Consider the following 23,019-nt stretch of genomic DNA (forward strand, 5'->3'; position numbering starts at 1 on the left):
ATCAAGTGTGGGTTATATCTGCAGGCTGTTGGCATTTTTTACACTTTTTCCTTCATATCAGGTGGCGCTTAAACATCCGCTTAAGCACGAAGAATCCCAAATGTGGGCACTGGGACAGACCCAGCATGATGTACCTTAATACCAGTCTGCTATAATTGTCCTCTCTTTCATTCTTATAAAACTTGATGAAACGTTTTTGTTGGGGTTTAGAGTTTCCCTCAGTGCAGTGAAGCATAAATCTGTCGCACAGATCCCACCCTTGAAAGCACCCTGCCTTTCCCTCTGGCCCTTTTTGCAGATATTAAAAACAACGCAGCCATGGATTAATTTATGTTTGTTTGTGTTTGTGTGTGTGTGTGTGTGTGTGTGTGTGTGTGTGTGTGTGTGTGTGTGTGTGTAAATTATTTCCCAATGCCTTTTTAATATCTTCCCGTCTTAGTTGGCTTTGGGAAAATTCGCCCGGCGTCATGCTGCTGCTATTATGCTGAGCGGAAGGAACAGATTGCGTTCTTCGGTGACATTTACACTGTGTATGTGTGAGTGTGAGCATGTATCTTAGTGTGTCTGTGTGTAGTACAGATATGTGTGCCTTATGTGACTTGTGGTGTCTTTATGTGCCTGTCTTTATGGTTTAGTAAATTAATAATGAGTCTGTTTGCCTTCGTCTGGAAATTATTGAGATGTTCAGTCTCACTCCTGGTGCTGTGAGGCCTTACAAAGAGCACTGTTTATTTATATATATATAAGTTAGTTGGCTGCAGTTTTGTATTGAATTGTGTCACTGCTCACACGATGTATTAAATTGAAATTGTGAAACAGAGTACAAAAACACATTATCCAAGTTTAGTGTCCAAACAAGACCATTTTTGGGGGCTGTGAGATTATCAAGAAAATGTGGCAGCTCCTTTATGACAGACTGCCATTTTTGGACTGTGAAAATAAAATTTCTATGGCCCGACTGTATTTTTGTTGCCATTATTTACTGTTTTCTCCTCTTTATTCTGTGGTGTCACAGCTGGTATCAATATGAATCATTAACCACTTTCACTGCCAAGTCACTCGCATTTTATTCACATTCAGCCTTGATCAACAGTCACTCGTTCATAGTTTTGTGTCGAGCAAAGAAAACTTGACTTAAAAGTAGCTTGTGAGTTGTGGCCACTGGCCACAGTTTAACTCGTCCCGGCTCGTCTGACAGCAGCCAATCAGATCAGGTCTTTGACACTTTTGTTATGTAGAAAGTACAAAGAAGTTGATTATAGATATTAAAAAAATGCAAGTTTTATGTCAAAGATGACTTGAATAAGTGTCTTGAATTCTGTATTTTGGAGTCCATCCATCCTTGTATATTTCGATTACTTAAGGAGATTTTCATTGTTTCTAAACATGCAAGTAGTATCAGTCAGTCTACCATGAGCGGCTAGATCGCCATGTAATGTGTACCGGAGTTCATGCTCGCCAGGCAATGAATATTAATAACGATCCCCTGATTTTTTTTTCATCACCTTAATGTTGACATTTTCACATTTCAGTTAAATATCTTGACAACTAGACAACAATTTGGTGCACACATTTATTGCCCTCTTAGAATGAGTTTTCATAAATCTGGTAATCCCCTGACATTTCATCTAGTACCACAGTCAGGGAGACTTTTCAGTTTGTTCAATATTTCCCATCAATCTTAGCTGCACCTCATTACGGATTAGCGACGCAAAAACAAAATTGTGAACGTGGTCGAAGTTGTTTCCACAGAACACGGTAACACCACCTAATTGGAGCGTACAGGTAATTATGCCAGCTCAGCAAAACCATGTGATGTAAATGACAACACAAAAGCAGTTTATTCAGCCTCCTTCTCTCTTAGATGCTCTCACACTGTCCAGAAATGACTGCAGTTTAATTAGAGCCAGTGTCATGTCCATCCTGTTTATTATTACCAAGTGTTTTGGACATTTTCTTGAGATATTTAGGCACGCAGTGAACACTGCTCTCTTATACTCCTCAATTTATGCCTTAGGAGTTATTGGAGAACTTGTTTCAGGCATTTTCATTCTGCTCCACTTGCCAGGAACTTATTTTGTACTAAGGTCTGAAAAGTGTGCCTCTTTGTTTCATTACAAAGTTAAAAATGTTTTTTGTACAGATATTATTATTATTATTATTATTGACAGATTGTTGCTCCCTGTTCGAGCTACTGAACCGCCTTGAATCGCAACCAAATCACGTGGCACTGACCACATGTTGAAAAGAACGAAAGTATTCCTTTAACTGAACCACAGTGTTAGCCACATGGGACAAGTGTTTTTCCTTTACTTTGAGATTTGGGTGGAAATAAATGATGTGCTTCAGTGTGTCACAGTTTAAATGAGATGATGTAATCACATCTTCCTTCTGCTACCAAGGGAGGTGGGAACACGACCTGAAGGAGTGGCCGCAGATAACAATTAGCAGTATATTTAACTACTTTATTGACTCTGAAGCTTCTGTGAAGCGATGAACAATCTGACAAGCTCTGAGGCTAATCAGCACTTCCTCAGTAATAAAGGTGTCAGACATGGAGCCAAGTCTGATAAGCCACTTTAGCCAGCCCTCAGCTGTAGAGGAGAGGTTCGGTCACCTTCTCCTGTTTAAAGGAATAGTTCATTTTGGAAATCGGGTCTGTTCATTTTCTTATTGAAAGACTATTAGTACTTTTGCTATGACATTACCTCCAGCAGCTGGCCAACTTAGCTAAGCACAAAGACTGCAAGCAGTGTGATAAAATAACTTCCTTTATTCCCTAATAACTAAGTAATTGTAGCTCAAACATACCAGTAGCTATCAGGCACCAGTTTATTGAAAGAAATAACTAAAAGTCATGTCCATAATTTGTATAAGGCAACATGGTGTTAGTAATAAGTTGGGTAAAGGTAGAGTCTATCCTTCTGTTCAACAAAATTCAGTGGGGCCAGCACAAATTGTAAGCAGCCTGTGAGAGCAATGCTACATTTTGAAGTCTGTCAGCTGAGTTAATTTAACTTCCAAACACAATGCACCAGTGTTTCTGTGGGCCTGACTATGCAGATTCAGTCAAAGTTTAACAAAGGAGAACACTTGCGTGCAAGATCATGCTGAAAAGAGGAAAAGCAACCTTCAGTTTGACCGTCTTATAGGCTTCAGTAGAAGTGGATTGAATATTTGTCAGAGTTTAAGTGCAGTGTGTTCAGTGTCGCCGTGCTTCTAACAAAGAACTTCCCACAATCCGGACAGGCCACATGTCAGGGGAACATGAGTGACTGATGCTGCTGCTCACACACCCTGCAGTTCATACGGAGTACAGGTGCATGTGTCATACACCTGGTATCCAAACACATCACTGACGTGTGTTTGGAGATGTGGGCTTATATGAATGTAGGAATGATTAATATAAAAATACCTTCAGCTGCCATAGAGATTAGTTTCCCCCCCTACAGTGAAATGAAATCATTTGTTTGCACTTGCTGTTTGCTTGAGATGTATGCACATGCTGAGGAGCAGAAACCAAATGAAAGAAAAGCTATATATGATACATTAGACTGAGAATTGTTCTGTTATAACTGGCATCTGTCATGCATGCTTTGTCTCATTTTATAGTCAAATTGATTTATATTGCCAACCTACCCCCTGTAAAAACATGTCGGCATATGCATGCATGGAAGCCCCTGTAACATGAATACACACATTCACAAACAGACACGCGTGAACACACACAAATGAACACACACCTTGTGTTGCTGCAAATCAGGACATCCATCTCCGATTAGGGCACTTTGATACCGGAGTAATGAAGTAGTTTAGCCCTGAAACGTGGCATACTCCACCAGCGCTGATGATGCCACTGAAATCCGCTGAGACAAAATGGCTGACAAATACCCTGACAAATACACATACACACATACACACTTGCAGACATGCTTTATAAAGAGACAAGACAGATCAAATCTGACATGGTTATAATCAGTCCCACAGCTGCCTGGTTACCTGGCCTGAATATATATTCTACTTTGCAAGTTCTAGTTTGATTTTCATTAAGAAGAAAAGAGTTGAGTTTGAATTATTGTTTCTCCGCTTCAGTGTGGTGAAAACAAACATCTTTGCGCTCCTTTTTCTGTGCACAGAAGAATACACATTTAACAGGCTCTCTCTCTCTGTGAAGGATACTTGCTAAATAGGTGGGAAGTTCTGATGGTATTTGCGAGTGTTTTTAAAGGTACATTGGTTGTCAGGTAAATTCTTGCCAAGCAACACTATTCCTCTTAAAAAACTAAATGTTTTCAAAGACATTCAGTTCCTTTGGAAGACTTTGAATTAGATTTTTGTCTATTTGATCTCAGTATTTAACTTTGTCAGTGTTATGGTATGAAAATCTATAAAGTTGATGGAAGTTGGATCTGGATTTTTTTTTTTCTTATTTAGATAATTGATCCTGCACCACTAGTGCAAAGCATTACACGAGTCAAAAGAGCGTATGAGTAGAGTTATGTGCTAAAATAATGATGATTACTGTGATAGTAGTTTTGCATAGCCAGATCTATCTCCACCACGCAGTACCAGTGCTGGAGAATGGTGTTACTGCACCCATATATCATTCTGCTACGGTGCAAAAACACTCTGGCTTTCTTGTTTGTCTTTCTTTAAACCAATAACAGTCATCTTGGGCGTCACTAATCCCAGTCGAGCTCTGGCATTGAAATGGCTGAGCGTTTAGGTTGCTGCTCGAAGGTTCCTGTAGTCGTTTCTCGTAGTGACCTGAATGACAACTGAGTTAGTCGGCCAGCGGAAGGGCTTATACCCACTGTCTGCGTCTGATGGGTCACACTCGTATGAAACTAACACGTGTGTGAGCTGGCGGTGGCCTGTGTGAGAGGAAGTGTGATTTATGTCCTCACTGGCCTTTCCTAACAAAATCATTAACTGTAACTGTTATTTTGCTTCCATACATTCACCTCCTTCCAAACCGGGAATTCCTGCATTCTGTCTTCTTTCCAATTGACATAAATTGATTATCCGAGCCGAGTCTTGCATTGTCTTCCTATGGCTGCATCCTACCTCTGCACCGGACCCAATCATCAATCACTTCGAAGGGCCATTAAGCACCTTTTCTTCACCAGAAGAGTGAGCTGACATTGGTCCTCGCAGGCCATTCAGTTCTCCCTTGCTTCTCCTCTCCCTGGACTCATCGGACCCCCCATGCTGCAGATTGGCCCCATCCCTGGTGGGCCCTGTCAGCTCTCAGAAACTCTGTCCTAATCTGAGATGGCCATGAATAATGAGGAACTTAAGTATGAGATAGAGGAGCTTGGTGCTATAGGATATAACATGCTCCTCACTTTTTCCCTCCATAGCCACTGTCAAGCGAGCAGAAGCCAGCCTGTGGCTGACGTGCACTAGCTTTGTCACATAACTGCATTATGTAGGGTCCCTAAAGGCTACAGCATAATGTGATACACTGTGCGACTGTTGCTGGGTTTCTACAACAGCCTCGCCTCATGAGTTATGTATTAGTGTTTTCACTGCAGCTTAAGGATCACATACTGTACTGCACTGTCACTATTTTTGTTTTGCCTGCTAATGTGCTGCAAACCTTCCCCTTTGGTGATTTTTATTTCAGAGTCAGGGTCTTTACTGTAAATGTGTCTTGACAACACAGACGCCTCATGGACGCCGCTCATGAAACAGGCCTATATGAGATTGTCGGGCTGTCTGAGACAATAAATATCAGCGCCGAAAGCCAGTAGCACAGCAGCTGCTGGAGGCACACCCCTGGACACCAGCACACACACACACACACACACACACACACACACACACACACACACACACACACACACACACGCAGCACTGTCATCCCAAAGTCATTGTCAACACTCGCTGGCAGTGTTGAAACTGAAACATATCTGTGTGTTTATCCGACTCTAAAAACTTTGCTTTCAATGCGCTCACTGGCATCTTGAGTTATTGTGATGCGGCAGGCCAAAACTGTATAACATTTTTTTTTTTTCATAGACTTCATTGCATTTATAAATCAATAATTTTGAATTAAGTTTAAATTTTTAATTACTTAAGGAAATTGCATTTCGAAGCTTAATTTCCCCTCTTCCTTTTCCACATTTGGTCTCCTCTCTGCCTGCATGGAGACTAATGAAAGTACGTAAAGGTGCGAGAACTCCTGACTGGTTAAAGGATAAAAATCACACTTTGATCGACCTGATTCTGATTTGAAGTGGATCTCCGCCTTTGCTTCCTGGTATTTCATCACAATCATGGCAGAACTTGATTCAGGACAGTGTGTGTGAGTAGATACTCTGTGTTAACCAGTCCAATCAGAGTCTTTTGATTGAGATGAGCAAGAAATTGACTTTCCTTTTCCCTAATGTGCTGGTGGAGGAGCTAAAACAGCTTAAAGGGAGCACCTTTCAAGATGCTCGGCAGCATCGATATGAAAAGTGGTGTGTGGGTTCAAAACACTGTGCCGTCCATGTTTGATGTGATTTCTATTTGAACTGAGCAAAAGCTCCACCCTCCCCCACCTGCACACTCCTTCTCACCCTGTTGATCTTACAAGAGTATCTCAGGGTACCAACAGCAAAACGAGATGCTTCTTACAAGTTCTTAAAAAAGAATCTCCCAAAGTCTGCACAGACACCTGAAATGACCCAGTCATTTTCACAGTGACATTTCATGCAGCTGGATTTTCATTTATTTCAAAGTCAATGGCCTTCCTCTCAAAGGCCTTGATTTTTTTTTTTTTCAGCAGAATTTCTCAATTTCTTCGTTCTTGAATGTCACACCCGAGTGCTCTCAGCATACTTAGCAGCCAAACAGTCGCACGAGGTGAAGGAGTGCATACTTCTCTGACAGAGCGCATTGAGGCGTATTGGTAAACAGGTCCCAGCCCGCCCATTGACTTTGGTGCCGTGTGGGGGAGTGAGATTGTGCCGACGCTCCAGTCGGATCAAACTGTCGAGAGTCGGCAGTCTTGCTGCTGACATGCGCTGCTGCACTCTCCTTGACTCACTGGCAGAGTGCTCTATATGTATGGAAATGAGCCATAATCACCATAATATGTGTCCCATCTCTTGTATTTTATAATGGTGTCATTATACTTTTTTCCTGCATGATGCCTTTTTCCCCCCTTTCCTCCTCTCCTTTTACACTTTGGTGTACCTTCCCCTCTCCCTCCCGTCCCGCTCTACCTGCACCCTTCCTCCTTTTCTTCCTCCCTTTTGCAGAATCCTTCCTCCTCCTCCTCCCCCTCTTGCTCCTTCTACCTCATTTACACTCTCACTCATCCAGATGACAGGAACAGGTGCACTATTAATTATGCTTTAAAATATATCTCCTCTGTGCTCTGCTTCCTTTCCCCTTATCATGGTGCGCCTGCAAATGCTTCACCAAACTCCACCTCCGGACCCTAAACTTCTCTCCTTCTGTTCTTTCCAGCTTGTTTGACTTTCCACACCTTCTTCCTCTATGGTGCCAACATTCTATTATTCTGGCTCTCTAATATTTGCATGTGTGTGGAAGCTGAGAGCAGCTCCTACTGTTTTCAGGCCTGCTGGATAAAGATTACAGCTTAATTGTTTCTATATCTTGATATATCAAGCCGTTTTCACGCGATCATGTCTGACTATCTCATTATCTCAAGACAGCAAATTGCGATTTTGTGGTGCTCGTGTTAGCTACTCCGCGATAACATCAGAATTACATAGTTATCTCAAGGTATCAAACGTTGTTTTCTCATGAGCACAATAAATATCTCATTATTTTGAGATAACACATTTGTGGTTTTGCAGAGATCCAGCTGCTTTGCCCTGTTGATGTTGTTTAAGAGTCTATCCAAATCGGCTTAAGCCTGATGAAAGCGACACTGCCAGAAGAAAAGACTAGAGTAGATTAAAAACACATTTTAAATAAACGAGAGACTTAACCCCACAGTAAAAATAAACCCTTTTAGATAAAAGCTTCAGTTACATCGATAAAAGGAGAAATGATCTTGGATCAAAGCAAACTCCAAAAATGAATGTAATGAGGTATTTAGGATTTGACAACGTGGATTTCTGATGGGATCAAATTAGATCAATATATATCGCCAGAGTTTTTGCTGTATAGTAAAGGAGAATGAAAACAATAAAAGGAACACTGACCACACAGAATCGGTTAATCAAAATTAAGTTTATAAATGCACATTAGTTTGGCATTTGAAAATAGTTATATATGTTGCAAAATGCAACTTAAACAAGAAATATTGCGTTATTAGAGACAACCTCTCTCCGTGTTTGAAGCTGTGATGATTTTAAAACAAACTTCCCCTTAAATTCTTTTAATTTTTCCTGTTACATTTTCTGAGGCAAAAACAAAACTTGGGTGAAGCCCAAAGGTGATTCTTGGTGAGGCTCATACTGGAGAAATTAGTATGCATATCTATTGGCTGTGTTGGCAAGCCTTCCTGTAAAGTAAGTTGAACAAATAAATAACCGCAGGCACACAGACCATTAGCCTAAAAACAGCATGCATTTTGGTGAATTAGCTTGCTTAAGTGTCTGTTAAGTCATATTTGAGTTGAAGTTGGCAATTGCCGAATGTTGGTGAGCCAATAGTTGCTTGATTTTTAGTATTCGCATCTGCTCTTTTTACCAACTGTTGCTGAATTATAACATGAAACCTTTGGTTGTGTACACCAGCAAAGCAAACCGATTCATTAAATGATAAAACTGTTTACATTGCAAAACAATTGTTGGCTCATTTCAATATGGGGTTGCAGAGGGAATATCTGTGTCTCCGTACTGTGAGACACTGAAACATTTCCATATATGTGGAGGAGTTACAGGTGCCTGAGCTCAGCAACTCTGCCTCATATCAAGCAGTTTCTGTTTCCAAGACAGCATGGGCACCTTCTGTCAAGATTACGTTGTATGCAGTAAATAAAGCACTTTTGGCTCCCTTGCTTTGGCCTTGATGCAACGTATCACGGAGATACAAAGAGCAATTTACCAACATGTGAAATTCACATTTCAACCAGAGGTAAAACCGAAAGAACAGAGGAAACAAGCCTGTCGGGACCGCATTGGATTGTGTTTGACTGAGCACTCCACACTAAGCCACTAATTGCCTGCGATTGATGGAGAAAAGCGCTAGAGGAAACGTTAAACTTGCAGTGCATCATGGGTAGTTGACCTGTGTCGACTAAGTCTAGTCTGTGCCTCGTGGCAATGCTCTTCTTTGTGTGTGCGTAGGTTGAGGTTATTGGCATATATGAAGCCTGTATGTGCATTCAGATTGTGTGAATGTGTGTAACAAAGAAGAAATCACTCTGATCCATCAGGCTTAAATCAAGAGATTCAGTTGAAACGGCCTCTAAAATCATGACCTGCTCTGATTTGTGTCCTTTTAAAAAAAGACAAAACATGTCAGTCCCTTTTTTGTTTTCTATACCGTCACCAGCTACAGTCATTTAAGGGGAGGCTTAAGGGGATAAAGTGTGTCTGTGCGTGTGTATCAATTTAGGGTTCATGTACCTTGTTGGTACAAATGATCGCTCCCATACACCTTGTTGAAGCTCTATTTTTTGAGAAAAGGCTTCTGTCCACCTTGTTAAATCTGAGCGCATCGCCCACAAGGCAGCGGTGGGCAGCTTCTTCCGAGTAGCATCCTTCAGCTTCTGTTTGTGTTTCTGAAACAGAGCACAGTTGATGCGGCAGGAGGGGAAATGCAGGTGCTTGTGTTTACTTCCCTCCGGACCTCCCTCCCTCCTTGTCTCCCTGCTTCCTCCCTCCTCAGCACAGAGGAATGCAAATAAATATTGATCGAGAAAGCTTCCAGGAAAAAAAAAAAAAAAAAGGACGTATGGCAATGGAAGGAAATTAAAAAGTGTCAAAGCAAAAGAAAATTACAGAGAAAGGGCAGCGTAATCCTTTAATTTAATTAGGTAAATTACAACAAAAAATCCTTTCTAAGCCTGTTTTTTCTTCCTTTCTTCTGCCTCCTCTCTCCCTCTTTGCTCTCCCTTGCTCCCGCTGGAAGGCTTTCCTGCGGTTGCTAAGCAACAGGGAAACAGTTTTTCCTTTGGTTTTGCCAGTGGGTCCCGGAGGCTGGCAGGGAGAAGGGGGCACAGTAGATGCACTGTGGAGTCTGCCAGCAGCCGAGTGCATGCCTACAGCTGGGTCGGGTTGCGGAGCAGCCTCCCTGTTCCCAGTCATAACGCCCCTGGCAGGCACCTGGGGGTGACGGAGGAGTTAATGATAGCAGGGTGAGCTCGCCTCGCACCCCGGCCCCCAGCAGCGAACACGGGGTCGCAGTCGGGTCAAAGTGATGAAACAGCACGACTTCCAACCGAGGGGGCCGCATCAACAGGCTCCCCAGAGAAGAAAGCCCTGTGGACTTTGTTTTTAGACACAGAGCCACAAGTTGCACAGAGCTGGATAAAGTTGCACAACTTGCCAAATGTTGAAAAAATAAAAATAAAATCACAAAACATATTTGACAGAAAATGATTTCACCAAGGGGTTTTTGACAGGCAGTGAAGTACTTCACAAAAGAAATCCTTTTTGCAATAAGTATGCTAATCAAAGCCTCTGCTGAAATGGATTCTACTGTTCTTTTATTATGTTGTTCTTTCTCTCTTCAGGTGATTGACACATTGTAATCTTGCTAATAAGCACCTCCACTGTCTGTTTCCTTCCTATTGTGTTAGTGTTACAATAGCCCAACTTGGCAGGTGCGCAGCATTTGCTTAGCACTCAATAGAAAAGCTAATCTCAGGTACCTGCTATTATCCCAAAATACAGGCAGCCTGCATGCTGTGTCCTACCTGTCAGTCTCAACTAATGTCCCCCAGGGGTCAGCAGCCAATCCAACCTCACATTACTCATTTCCTCCTTCCCTCCCAACCAATCATCCGCATCATTACTGGCCTGTCTTTGGTCATCAGGATGTCTCTGGAGCTGCTTCCAAACCCTTTTCCCTCCATGTCCTGTTGCTGGAAATTGAAAATGCTCTTAAATGAGAGTTTAATAATCATTGAGAGATTTCTGCGGGACATGAAGGCACGTCGGTGCCTCGCCTTTTATGTCCAGAGTTGAAGACAGACACTTTTCTGGAGAATTAAATCAAAAATCATTAAATAATTCTTAGTGCTCGCCATGGCCCCATCATTCAGCCCGACTCTGCAGATGAATTAATTGCTGCTTTTGGCTTATGTGCAAGACTTAAATATAAACCAAATAAAAAGTGTAAAAAAGCCAGCTCTATTATGTTCATGGGTGTTGAGTTGGTGAGGGATTATAGCTTTGTCGCTGCACTGGTAACTCCTAATGGTTGGTGTTGACACCTGGGGGAGATGATGTGCAGCACGCTGACATAATGTATACCAAAAATGAAAAAAAAGGAGATATACACTCTTTTGAAACACTTTTAAAAATGGTTCTCTAATCAGGCTTGTCAGTGTTGGTTGGTAAAAAAGTGTCAGCGCAGCATTTCACAACTGTTGTATGTGTGTTTATGAGTGACAGTGTGTGTATGAAGAAGTTGGTGCTTCTGTTTGAGTGACTCAGATGAATGATTCATGGCCACAGAGATAGAGCAACAAGGGAATAAGTTGTGTTTCAGACACACACACATACATCAAGCTCAGTCTGAGATTCTGGTAATGATGCTGTTTATGACAATGTGATTGGCTGCTAGTTTGATTTCTAGGGCTCTCGGCTAAAAGTATTTTTCTACTGTCTATTGATGTCATACACGCTTAGTATTGTTGACCCTTAACCCTAATTTTTCAGTTTCTTTTTTTTTTTTCATAATTTGGTTAGTGATAACCCAGGGTTGAGGAAAAACGCTTTTCTGGAAAATATTAAAACATTCTAAGTGCTGGCCTTGGCCTCCTCCTTCAGCCTGACTTTGAAGTTGAATTAATTTGCCTCATCAAGTGTGTAACACCGAGGTACACAGCCTGATTTTTACTGACATTTGAGAAGGTCATTTGATGCACAATGCGGAAGATAGCTAAGGTCTTCAATGCTCTACAGCAACTGAAGCTCCCTGTTTTCACATATTTATGTGTCTTACTCCACTCGTAGAGCTGGACCTATCAACTTGGACTACGGCCAAATTATTTTTCTATTTCATAGTTAGGTCACACCTTACTGAGAGTTTCCCTTTGGCGCCTTCACAAAGAGGATATAAAAGCAAATTCAAATTCACTGAATTCAAATTAACAATATATTATTTGTGAAAGTGTAAATGCTTATTGGGTGTATGAAAGTCATGTGCCAGTATCATGAATTCTCCAGAACCGCTGAGGGACTAATCAGAGAAGTGTAATCAGTCTGCAACTGAGCTGAAATTTTAATCATTTTGGACTGTATGTCCAAATTCTTCATGAGGTTGACATTTCAAAACGCAAATAACATGCTCCATGCACAGAAAAGGAGAGGAATGCATTACCGCCATGAGTGTATTCCATGAGGCAGACATTACTAAAAAAGGCAATGAAAGTTTAAGAAAAGTTTATTGTCAATAAAAAGGGGGATGTTGCCCATTCACCACCCTGATCTTCACACTCTTAGTCACCACCTTCCTGCATAAAGGTCTGCCTATTTTCTCCATCTTTGTGGATGTTGGTAGAGAAGAATTGTTCAATAACTATTTTTTAATTTGCCAAACATCATTTCTCACAAATATGTTTAGCTTATCCATGCAAGATCAAATTTCCATCAACTTTCCTTTGTTTTCTTGCAGCAGTATTGAATCCCAGCTTGAGACTGCAAATTTGAAAAATTTCCATCTCTTTTTTTCCATGCAGTCGATCAGAGAGGTCACCGGCTACGTGTTGGTGGCACTTAATCAGTTTGACTACCTACCGCTGGAGAACCTACGGATCATCCGAGGCACCAAACTGTACGAGGGCCGCTACTCTCTGGCCATCTTCCTCAACTACCGACGTGACGGCTACTACGGCCTGAGGCAGCTGGGTTTACGCAACCTCACAGGTCAGAATGACGGCATGAGTATATTTATTTAATGAAATGTCTGTATTGAACTTTTTCACTTTTGTCACTTGTTCTTTTGTTTCACTTCCACTCTTAGGGACGGAAATGAAGCAAAACGATGTGAATAAAAGACTTGATGCATCAGAACACAACTAAATTAAATACATTTTATATTAATTTTGATAAATCACTGATGACAAATGCAATACGTAGCGATTTAACATGAATCGTGTCAGCTTTTTTGAATTTGGCATAGGTTATCCGGCACCCTGTAAAATCTGTTGCCATTTCCATCACTATAAAGGCTCCGGCTTGACGTGTTTTTTACACCCACATACAGATTTAATAGGGCCTTTTTAATTAAGTCACGAAATTGGAACTCAACTTTTCAAGCTATCTGCTACCCTGGCAAATTAATCTTCCATGTTTCTATATAAAGGAATCAAATGTGTGTGAACAGTCCTATTTTCCTGTTAATTACATTTTTGTTTACACACTGAAAAATAGGCTTCTTTCATGTAAGTTTTTGGAAATGGTTGTGTTATTTCTCATGTAAAAGCTGTTCTTTTTTTGGTTTTGTCATGAGAGGCCATAAGCTAAAGTGGACTGCATTTGTAAAGGGTAGCGTATGTCTGTGTTACCCTCACTTTGGTATCAGATCTTTGAGCCATGACTTGGGCATCGCTTAATCTTTGCCATTTTGGTGGTACCCAGTGGTCGGGTGACCTTCCAACTCCGGTCAGATTAATAGATGAAAATGCTGTGTTGTGTTACATGCTCTAAAATCATCTTTTAATGAACCTGCTTCACTGCCTTCCTGCTGAATCATATTTTCTCTCGCTGCCCTTTTCAAATAGCCAATTTCCTAATTATGCATATTAAGCATGTATGTGATGCTCACAGATAAATCTGCGATTGCAGTTGGCCTGCCTAACGGTTCACTTTTTCCACCATGTCAGGTGTTGCCTTTATCGTCTCCTATTATCACTCGGAGACGAAAACACAAGGTGTCATATGAGAAGAAGAGGTACACCTGCCATGTACTATCTGAGAAGCAGTGGAGCTTTTGGTCACGCTGCACTGTCTTGAATCGCATGGAAAATGGTACGAAGGGCAGGAATGAAAACAAAGTGTGAGGACTGAAGGTGTCCAAGGATGTATGAGGCTGTGTCAGCACTTGAGAGAGCTGCCCTGAATGCTTGAGCATCGAGTGTAGTACAATATCTTGAATGTGTTGGGTGAGCAGAGGAAAAGGGCAGCGTGTAGTAATGGAAATTTGCTTTGCCCAGGCACCAAAAATCATGTGGTTTATGAAGAAAAGAACGTGGTTGGAGTTCTGACTCATCGGACCACCCCGACCTGCCTTAGTACACTGATTTTACCACTTTTGTACTTTGTCAAATGACCTCTGTTACACAACATTTGCCCCATGACCTTTGCCATGTGGCGTGCGTTTACTTTTTACGCCGGAGTGACAGCAACCGTCACACTAGTATGATGTCCTCCAGTGGACCAGTGGTTGTATTCCTCGCTTTGGTGTGGTACTAGGCTGACATATGAGTGTTGAGCATCCCCTTTATTTCATTCAGTCCTCTTTACTTTGTGTTGAACAATATCCCTCCATCTTGCTCAGACATTGACGATATAGGACATGTTTGATCTGCTTGTAGACAAGATGGTGAAGGAGAAATCGGGCTGCCCTGTTCAGTCTCGACACAGCATTTTTCCTTGTCTTTAATCTTGTTGGATTTTGGAGGAATTGTTGCTGGATTTCTTGATGGCAGAAAAACGGGAAGCAGTCATTGTTCTTCCAGCACAAATGGAGCAAAATCTTTTAGAGCATGTTACCACGGCCAATGGGAGAAATCATGTCCAACACGTATGTCCTCTAAAGCACAGCCAAAGAACAAAGACAAATGCACGAAAAGCTGCCAATTCCTGATGATTTGTTCACACAGAGGAATCAGAAGTAATTTGTTAGAATTTAATGAGTTAAAAATGTAAGTTTGATAATATGATTTTGCAGAGGAGATTGCCAAAGCATGAAAGATAGAAAGGGTAAGAAACTGGGCTCAGGCCCACCACAGGCCGACCACGTTTTCTGTGCCCTAAACTGCTAAGCCACCAGGACGCCCGGCGCTGTGTCCCTCCCCTGCTTTGTTGCATTTTGCCTGAGGTTTCTTTTCTGGCATCGATCTGCCAACTTTTATACTGTTCTCCTGCGGGCATTGCAATTTGTCTTGCTTCTGTCCTGCGTTCCAACTGCGGGCAATTTTGTGTCAGATGTTTCACAGAGGAACCAAATTCATTTTAGTGTAAAAGAAGAGGTCATGTTTTCTGCAGACTATCCTTTGGTGTCTTTTGGGATGCAGTAAAATGTTGGACGTCCATGCACTGATGAGAGAAACCATCAGCGTTGATAAAGTTGGACAGCAGAAATTTATTGCACACTCTTGCGCCATTGACTTTGCAGTATAGACTTTTTGTGATGGATGGGGTTAGATCAAACAGTGATCCATATTAAAAACACATGACAGATTTAGTGTAATAAGCAACATTTTATGGAGTCTGAACACTGTGATAAAGGACTCCTGAGGGTTTTAAGGACATGCTGACATCCTAAGCTGGTAAAACAGCAGGGAGCCTTCCATTCTGGCCAAGTAAGGGAGGCCTAAGTGCACCTTTATCCCTGGGTGAGTCATAGTTGCTCTTTTCCCTTCCTATACAACTTGGGCTGAAAAAGACCACAAACAAATTACACAGGAAATCTAATCATTTTTGTCTGGCTATAGTTTTGTTTTCAGCTTGCGTGGGTTCACCTGTGACTTTAAAGTGTTTTGTTTCCCTGGAGGTGAAAATATTGCATGATCAGTGTGTTTCATAAGCTTCCAGGAATGAGGTGATGGTGCAGTCAGTGGCCAGTGTTTGTGTGCTGTATTCTGCGTCATAGAAGGACCAACAAGTCCAGCCAACATACAGTCATTGATGTTGTTCTTCACTGGAATAGCACAGTGGAAAAATAAGTGTGGGATGCAGGAAGGTATCCCTTGAATTATTTATAGCCACAATGCATAATCTAGATCTCCAAATTTCTCTTATTTTCTTGAAATTTATGGAGACTGTGTTGAGGCAGAGTCTACCGCTGGTTTCACCGCTGTGATCCAGGCTCTCCATCGGCCCCCTGCCTGGCTGCCTGCCTGCCTGCCTGCCTGCCTGTCTGCCACTCCTCACATCTCCTGCTTTTGCACATACTTGGGATAGGTGCCTCACATCTCCAGACTTTAGTCCATACCGTCTGATCCTAGTGCACCCTGATGCTGCAATTAAGCCAGATCCAGCCATGCATATGCATCAGTGCTGCTCCTCTTGATTCCCCCCTCTCCTCTGCCTGGGAAAAATGGAAAATACAATATTTCTCTCTTTTAATCTGATGATTAGTACAGCAGATAAGGAAGCTACCATGCACATTTGCTTAGAAACAAAGATGAAATGTACTACTTCATTTTGCAGCCAACACCACTTCCACCATGTCTTGAGGGGATATACAGTACGTGGCCAAGCGAGAATATATTCAAAATTTCTCACTGCACACAATACATTAGACAACAGCTTTACGGCTACTTTATCCCTCTGTGGATTCAGTCCACAGTGGGAGTCCAAAGAAAGCGTGAAATTCAATTTGGCTGCAGAGTCAGTATGGATAGAGCAATGCAGTCTTCATGGTAGCAGGGATATATAGTAATCTATAGTAAAGGAACTTCTCTGATAGCGACTTGTCCAGCTTCAACCACGTGATGCTCCTGCAGCAGCTTGTAAGCCGGGATATCCTATAACACACAGAACACATGCATCAACTTCCACATGAAGTGTGAGCATACACATAGCATGCCTCGCTACACACTGCAGTGCTAATTACCACATGCTGGGTATAATAACCACCAGAGCTGGATACGATCAGAGCTGATGTGTGAAATTCATTTCTTTGCTTAACTTTTGCTTTGTTTTTGAGGGTTTTTTTCCATTATTTTTCTACCCTGGGAAATTGCCCATTTGGATGGGAGCCAAATGGCTCAGTGTGCCCCAAAGAGAGCTCAGACTCCAACTTCCCATCTGGCAGCAATGCCCCTTTTGCCCGTGTGCAGAAAGCAAAGTACCACTTTCTGCCTTTGCCTTTCTTTCTTCGATAACCTCTCTCACCTGCTTTGCTTTGCTTAACGCTCACAGGGGCTGAAGTGACACCACCATGGTTTCCCAACCTGGCAATATCCCATAATTTAAGCTAATCATATGCTGCTGCTGTCTCACTAATTGCAGCATTTTTGTGAGCATTTTGAATGTATTTAGGCCAAATTACCGACGGCAGTGGCTGCTGAGGTGAATTGATTAATAGACTTCAACACAATTAACCCCGTGTGCATCTTCATTTTTAGAGCATGACTATTGATTTACCGGGTCACAGGCATTCTAAGTAGTTTCTCATTTTCACAGTCGGTGTGCTCAGCTAAATGAGCAGAACAAATGCAGATTGTTCTCCATGTTTAAGGAGGTTTGGGGGAATAGTGCAAAGATCATATCACACCAACATCTCCGGCTACATCAAGGCACGCAGTTATGTAGATAAACCTAGGTCGAGAATAGTTTAAATTTAAAAGAATTGGAAAACTCTATTTCTCAACTTTTTTTCTTAAGTGTCAGCCGCAGAAGTGTCATAAAAGCTGAATTTGAATGATACAGTAAATCCCCTCAATGGAGAGAATAAAGATACACCACATCAAAGATATTATATCCTCTACTTATTTCAACAAAAAAAGGGCATACACCTAAAAGAAGAATCCTACTGCACTGCAGCGCACATCAAAATAGCTGACTGATGTTGTGTTTTTATACATCCATGCTTGCCTCCATTTTTAACTTCTTCCCACCTCATGTTCAACTCCAAAAATGGCACTCGAGAGCAATACGTCAGTACACAATAAATGTAAGGTACTTTGCCTGGCTTCATTTGTATACATTTCAGTATTCCTCATTTCCTTTTGTAGTGAGGTGGGTGTAAGAGGAAGCGTGATGTTTGGAATTTGTATCGGAAAAAACTCTACTTCCAAGGCCTCTTTACTTAACATAAAGCTTGTGGTGTGATCTCCAAAAAGTGTTGTAATTACAGCAAGATCAAATAGAGCAAAAGTGGCTAATGCTAATACCCACTCTCACTCCGGACTTTTATGAGGAAGAGAGAGAGTAGAAGGATTGGGCCCATTAATAATGAATCCAGTGTCATCATTAAGGCGGCAAATGATTAAAACATATCCCAGCTTCAAACGCTGCTTTGCTACCACAGAAAATGCTGTAGTTGTGGATCTGCAAAGCAAGAGAGCCCTTCAGTCTGCTTGTGAAATAAAGTTTTTCTTTTTTTCTTTCATCTTAATCCCCCCCCCCTTTTTGGTGTGTTGAAACACCAAAGCAGAAGTATTTCTTTTTGAAAACAAAAAAACACTCCAGTGTTATGTAATGTGCAACCCATAAATCTGCACAAGCGTTTCTTGGGTATGAACTTTCATGCCAAGCCAGGTTGGAAATCATCTTTGCTGCTGCACATTCTTGAGTCCTCTCAGTTGTGTTGTCATCTGGAGAAAATACAACCAACAATAACCTACTGTCTCTTATTGTTCACTTTCTTGTGTGAAGCTCAGAGAAAGCACTCCCTTGTGAGAAAAAGGTGACATTCCTTAAAATGCAGACACACAACAGGATGAAGTCTCTGACTTTACGGTAATTTTCTTATTTTTTTATTTCCAATTTCGAGTGTGTTTCACACTGTTTCACCCAGAAGTCATTGTAATGCCATGCAGGTGCTCAGTTTTATCAGTGTTGTGCTGCCGTCTGTGTTTTCTGTTCAAATCCTTTGACGAGGAGACCCAAGGGGCTTCAGGGTTGTCCCCATTAGTGGCTGTGGCCCGTCTGCAAGGAGGCCAAAATTATCTCTAATGGAATGGTAATAGTTCCCTACGGCAATACTGTACACCTGCTGTCCTGTGCACCGTTCTTTGATGTAAGGGTTCACTTCCACTGGTCTCTTGGTCATTGTTAGCTGACCCTGCCTAACTGAGCTACCAGCACACCTAACGGAGCCCCCAGTAACAACAATGGCTTTTCCTCTATAATCCTGTATAACACCAGCAAAGAAAAACCTCCTCCTGAACCTCCCTCAAACGTCAACCTCCCCTCCCTTTGTTAAATGCCGTCTTGGTCACAGGTAGCCAACTGGGAAGTCTACCAGTAATATCTGTAATACACCAGGAAGCATAACTCATAGAATATCAACTATGTCAATGACAACTGACAGTGATCTGCCAAGAGCAGCCAGCACTGAATGACTCCTCACTCGCTGCGAGCATGTACCAAGCTCAGCGCAGCAGAGACTGTGGAGTGACAATAACAAGTTTTATATATATATATATATATATATAAAACTTATATATATATATATATATATATATATATATATATATATATATATATATATATAAACTGAGAATCTTCAGGTGAATGGTGGATGAAGGTGGGATTAATTAAATGTTATATGGACTTAAATCACAGCAGAGTTTATCTGATGTAGCTTATCGGAGCCAAAGAGAAACTCAAACTCAAACTGCTTGTGTTCAGGGTGAAAGTGGCAGGGGGTGAGCCTGTATGAGTCAGTGTTTCCATCCAACACTTCTTGGAAATCCCATCAAACCCAAAAAGCCATGACTTCATCAAACTTGCTCATTAAGGCTGAATTCATTTTTCGTCAGACTACTTTACTTGTGACTAGACTCTTGTGTTTCTCATTTGAAATCATCTGAAGTGCAAGCTGTAAGCACCACCTCGCTCTAACAGAGAGAAAATGCAGTGTGAGGAACTCAGGGTCTCTGATGTGATACGGGACGTCACTGGACTGAGATAAACCTATGATTCTCTGCAGTTCAAGCACACAAGGTTATTGAACTCTTCTCAAAGCCCATTTGAAAACCCCAAAGTGTAATATTATCAAGCTAAAAACGAGGCAGTGTTCGGTTGACTTTCTGACTGTGGGAAGTTTTCATTTGACGGTAATTATATTCAAAGCGCCTGATTGTTTGTCTTACCACGAGGCACATTCCACCCTTCTGACATTATGATATATTTGTATTCTTTGGGGTCTCACGGGGAAAAGTAAATGGTGCTGTGTTTGTGTGTAATTTTTGTCTGCACTCTCTCCCAGGCGTCTGTAACCTGTTTGACTTTTTGGTTCAGCTGCTTTTTTTTCTTTTTATGTGCCCCACCTGAGTCCAAGCCCCTCTTGAGATATTTTGGTACGCTCTCAAGAGAAAATCCATTTGCGTGTCAAGCTTAGCCGATCATTATCACTGACGATTATGTCTGTGCAAACTATAAGAAGTCACAGAAGGCGAAGGTAGAGTCAGCTAAAGGGAGAAGCAGAGTCTTGCTGGACGGGCTCACAGAACCTCATGCTGAATATACCATAGAACCAGATGGAGGCAATTTACTGGTCATAGCTGATTAGCTGGTGTGGGTGTGTGTGTGTCCATGCCAGTGTGTGCCACTCACCCAAGTGGAGGGATGAGTGCTGCAGCTCTGTGCCAAAAAATGACAAATTGCCCATTTAGCTCATTGTAAGTGTCAAATTTAATGCAGGGGGGTAGAGTTCTGTTTTCAACACTTCTTAAGCATTTAGAAAATATATAATGACTTCAATTACAAACTGCATCTCAGAGAGGCAGTGTGTGTGTATGCTTGTGCACTGCAGGTGTTCAGGCGCATACATTACAGCTCTAAAGGACCTTTTTTTTTTTTGGGGGGGGGGGGGGGGGGGGGGTTCCTGACTGACGAGTGGACATTTAATAATAGTTCACATTTCAAGTTATGAGCTGAGCTGCTCTGCAGTTTTACTGTCTTCATGGCTTCCCTATGGTCCATCCATAGCACCCTCTAAATTTAAGTTTGATGTTTTTATCTCGGGCAATTGTACCAAAACACTATTTCCAGCACAATAACAGAGCAGAGAGTGGACTGACTGTTGGAGGAACTCCGCTGTAAAACAACCTATCACTGCTGTTGCAGAAAAACAACACGGGACAGCAATTCTGGGGTTGTTTGTACTTTGAGACTGGCAATTTATTTGATGTTGCTTGATCTCTGGGTCAGTGAGACCGATTAAATCTCAGTTTAAAACTTCAAAAACAACATGACCAGTAAAAATACTTTTTTTGCAGGTTTGTGACTTTTTTTTTTTTTTAAGATTATTTGTTTTTCAAAGTGTCCCAATTTCCTACATTTACCAAAATATAACTGAAAGCTGTCGGGTGTTAATAGGTTCTCCATTAAGCCCTCCAGCAACTCTTGCACATACATCAGTGTTGATCATTGACGAGCGCTGCCATTCGTCACCTTTATTAGTATGCAGCAGCCCTCTCATCTGTTTGGCTGGCTCTTTTGTTTGCCTGCGCTGATTGGAGGGCCTCTGGTTAATTTAGATGCAGGGAAGCGGTGACAGAAGAGGGCTTATTAGGGCCTTAAGTGCAGAGTCTCCAGTTCCATTTTCATTTGCCTCCATTATTGAATTTGCTGGCTTCTCATTCGCCCTGATTGCATTTTGTGTCACCTCTAAAATAAAAAAATAAAAAGAAATCGGCCTCCCCAGAGGGACCGTGACACTCAGAAGGTACATTATGATAGTAAAGTAATGAGACGGGGGAAAAGTTTGGAGATTGACACCAAAGTACTTTTTTATTCTTTTTTGGGGGGGTTTTGACAGTTTTATTTTTTTATTAGGTCTGAGAGAAACGTCTATGAAAGTTTCCTTAATCATGATTGCTGTGTAACCTGTATGCCTGTGGGTGTATTTTGGTGGGAGGAGAAGAAGAAAGAGTGAGGAAGAGCGAGGCACAGAGGGAGTGTTTATGTCTCTGTGTGTGTTTATAAGACAGAGAAGGGAGCGTGACAGACGGGTGGAGCAGGAGTGGGTGGAGGAGAAGAAGGAGAGCGATGGCAGGGATTCATTTAGTGTCCATTGAAGATTTAAAAGTTTCAACAAAAAAAAAAAAAGTGTCATCTCCGCCTCCACCTCCTTCAGCGCCTACACAGCTTTCCTAATCGCCTAATGTGGAGCATTTTTCATAAGGATTCATCGCAAAACAATATCATTCGAGACTGCGAAATTTAATCAGGGGCTTTAAAACACAATTATGGTTATCGGGGAGGACACGGCGGCAGCGCTCTGGATCGTGGGAGGGTGGAGGGAGGAGGGAAGATGGAGGGGACCTCCCCCGCACTGTCTGCACCCTAGCGCTCCTCTCCCATTTGTCACCGAGCACAATATCTCTTTGGCTGGCAGAGCTAATAATGGAGAAGTGGAGAAACGGGACTCTGGAGACCCACCTCCGCCTTTCCGTGAAGATCAGATAAGTTCTCCTCAAGTCCGAGGCCCCGAGCCACTGCGGATTTGCTTGTAAGGACTGTGTCATTTATAAAGCACAGCGCACCCATTTGACATCTTTTTAGGTGTGTGAATAATGCAGGTCTTTATAAAAATGTGCAACTGCATGACCAAGACATTTCCCCTGCTGCAAAGAAGCACCAACCCTGTTTGCACTTTGAAAATTTCATTTCATTTCTGGCCACTCATACCAACCAAACCCCTTCTGCTGATGCTTTGTTTTTTTTTTGTGTGCCTTGAGGCAAACTAGTTGCTGTTTTCTGTCTCTATTATCTTGGCGATCTGCAGCCATTTATCTACCAGCGGCTTGTTTGCAGTCTGGAGACTTAACAGTTATTCATGGGATTTGTGAAGTCGTTTTCACTTAAGCAGCTACTTTCTCAACAGCCTCAGTTTTTTTTTTTCCCCCTTTAGAGTAAACATGCTTGAAGGCACTGTACAGTGGAATGCTTCACAATTACACACAGAGAGTTTCCTAAGGGACCGACTGCTTGTTTTCTAGTCAAGTCATGTGTTTACCTCAAATCATAGTGTTTCTTA

The 23,019-nt window shown here is 41.9% G+C and overlaps 1 protein-coding gene across 3 annotated transcripts in view; it reads left to right on the top strand.

The window, feature by feature from the left end:
- The window catches only part of LOC138206973 (receptor tyrosine-protein kinase erbB-4-like), a 214,241-nt gene that overhangs the window by 117,046 nt on the left and 74,176 nt on the right, over positions 1–23,019 (top strand). For all 3 annotated transcript variants that reach the window (XM_069163915.1, XM_069163918.1, XM_069163917.1), the window contains exon 3: positions 12,818–13,004. In XM_069163915.1, the coding sequence (XP_069020016.1) occupies positions 12,818–13,004 (187 nt within the window). The remainder of the gene's footprint in view (positions 1–12,817; positions 13,005–23,019) is intronic.

The sequence above is a fragment of the Embiotoca jacksoni genome, unplaced genomic scaffold, assembly GCF_022577435.1.
Source record: "Embiotoca jacksoni isolate LCO1_2020_lvr unplaced genomic scaffold, fEmbJac1.0.p SCAF_30, whole genome shotgun sequence".
Lineage (NCBI taxonomy): Eukaryota > Metazoa > Chordata > Actinopteri > Embiotocidae > Embiotoca > Embiotoca jacksoni.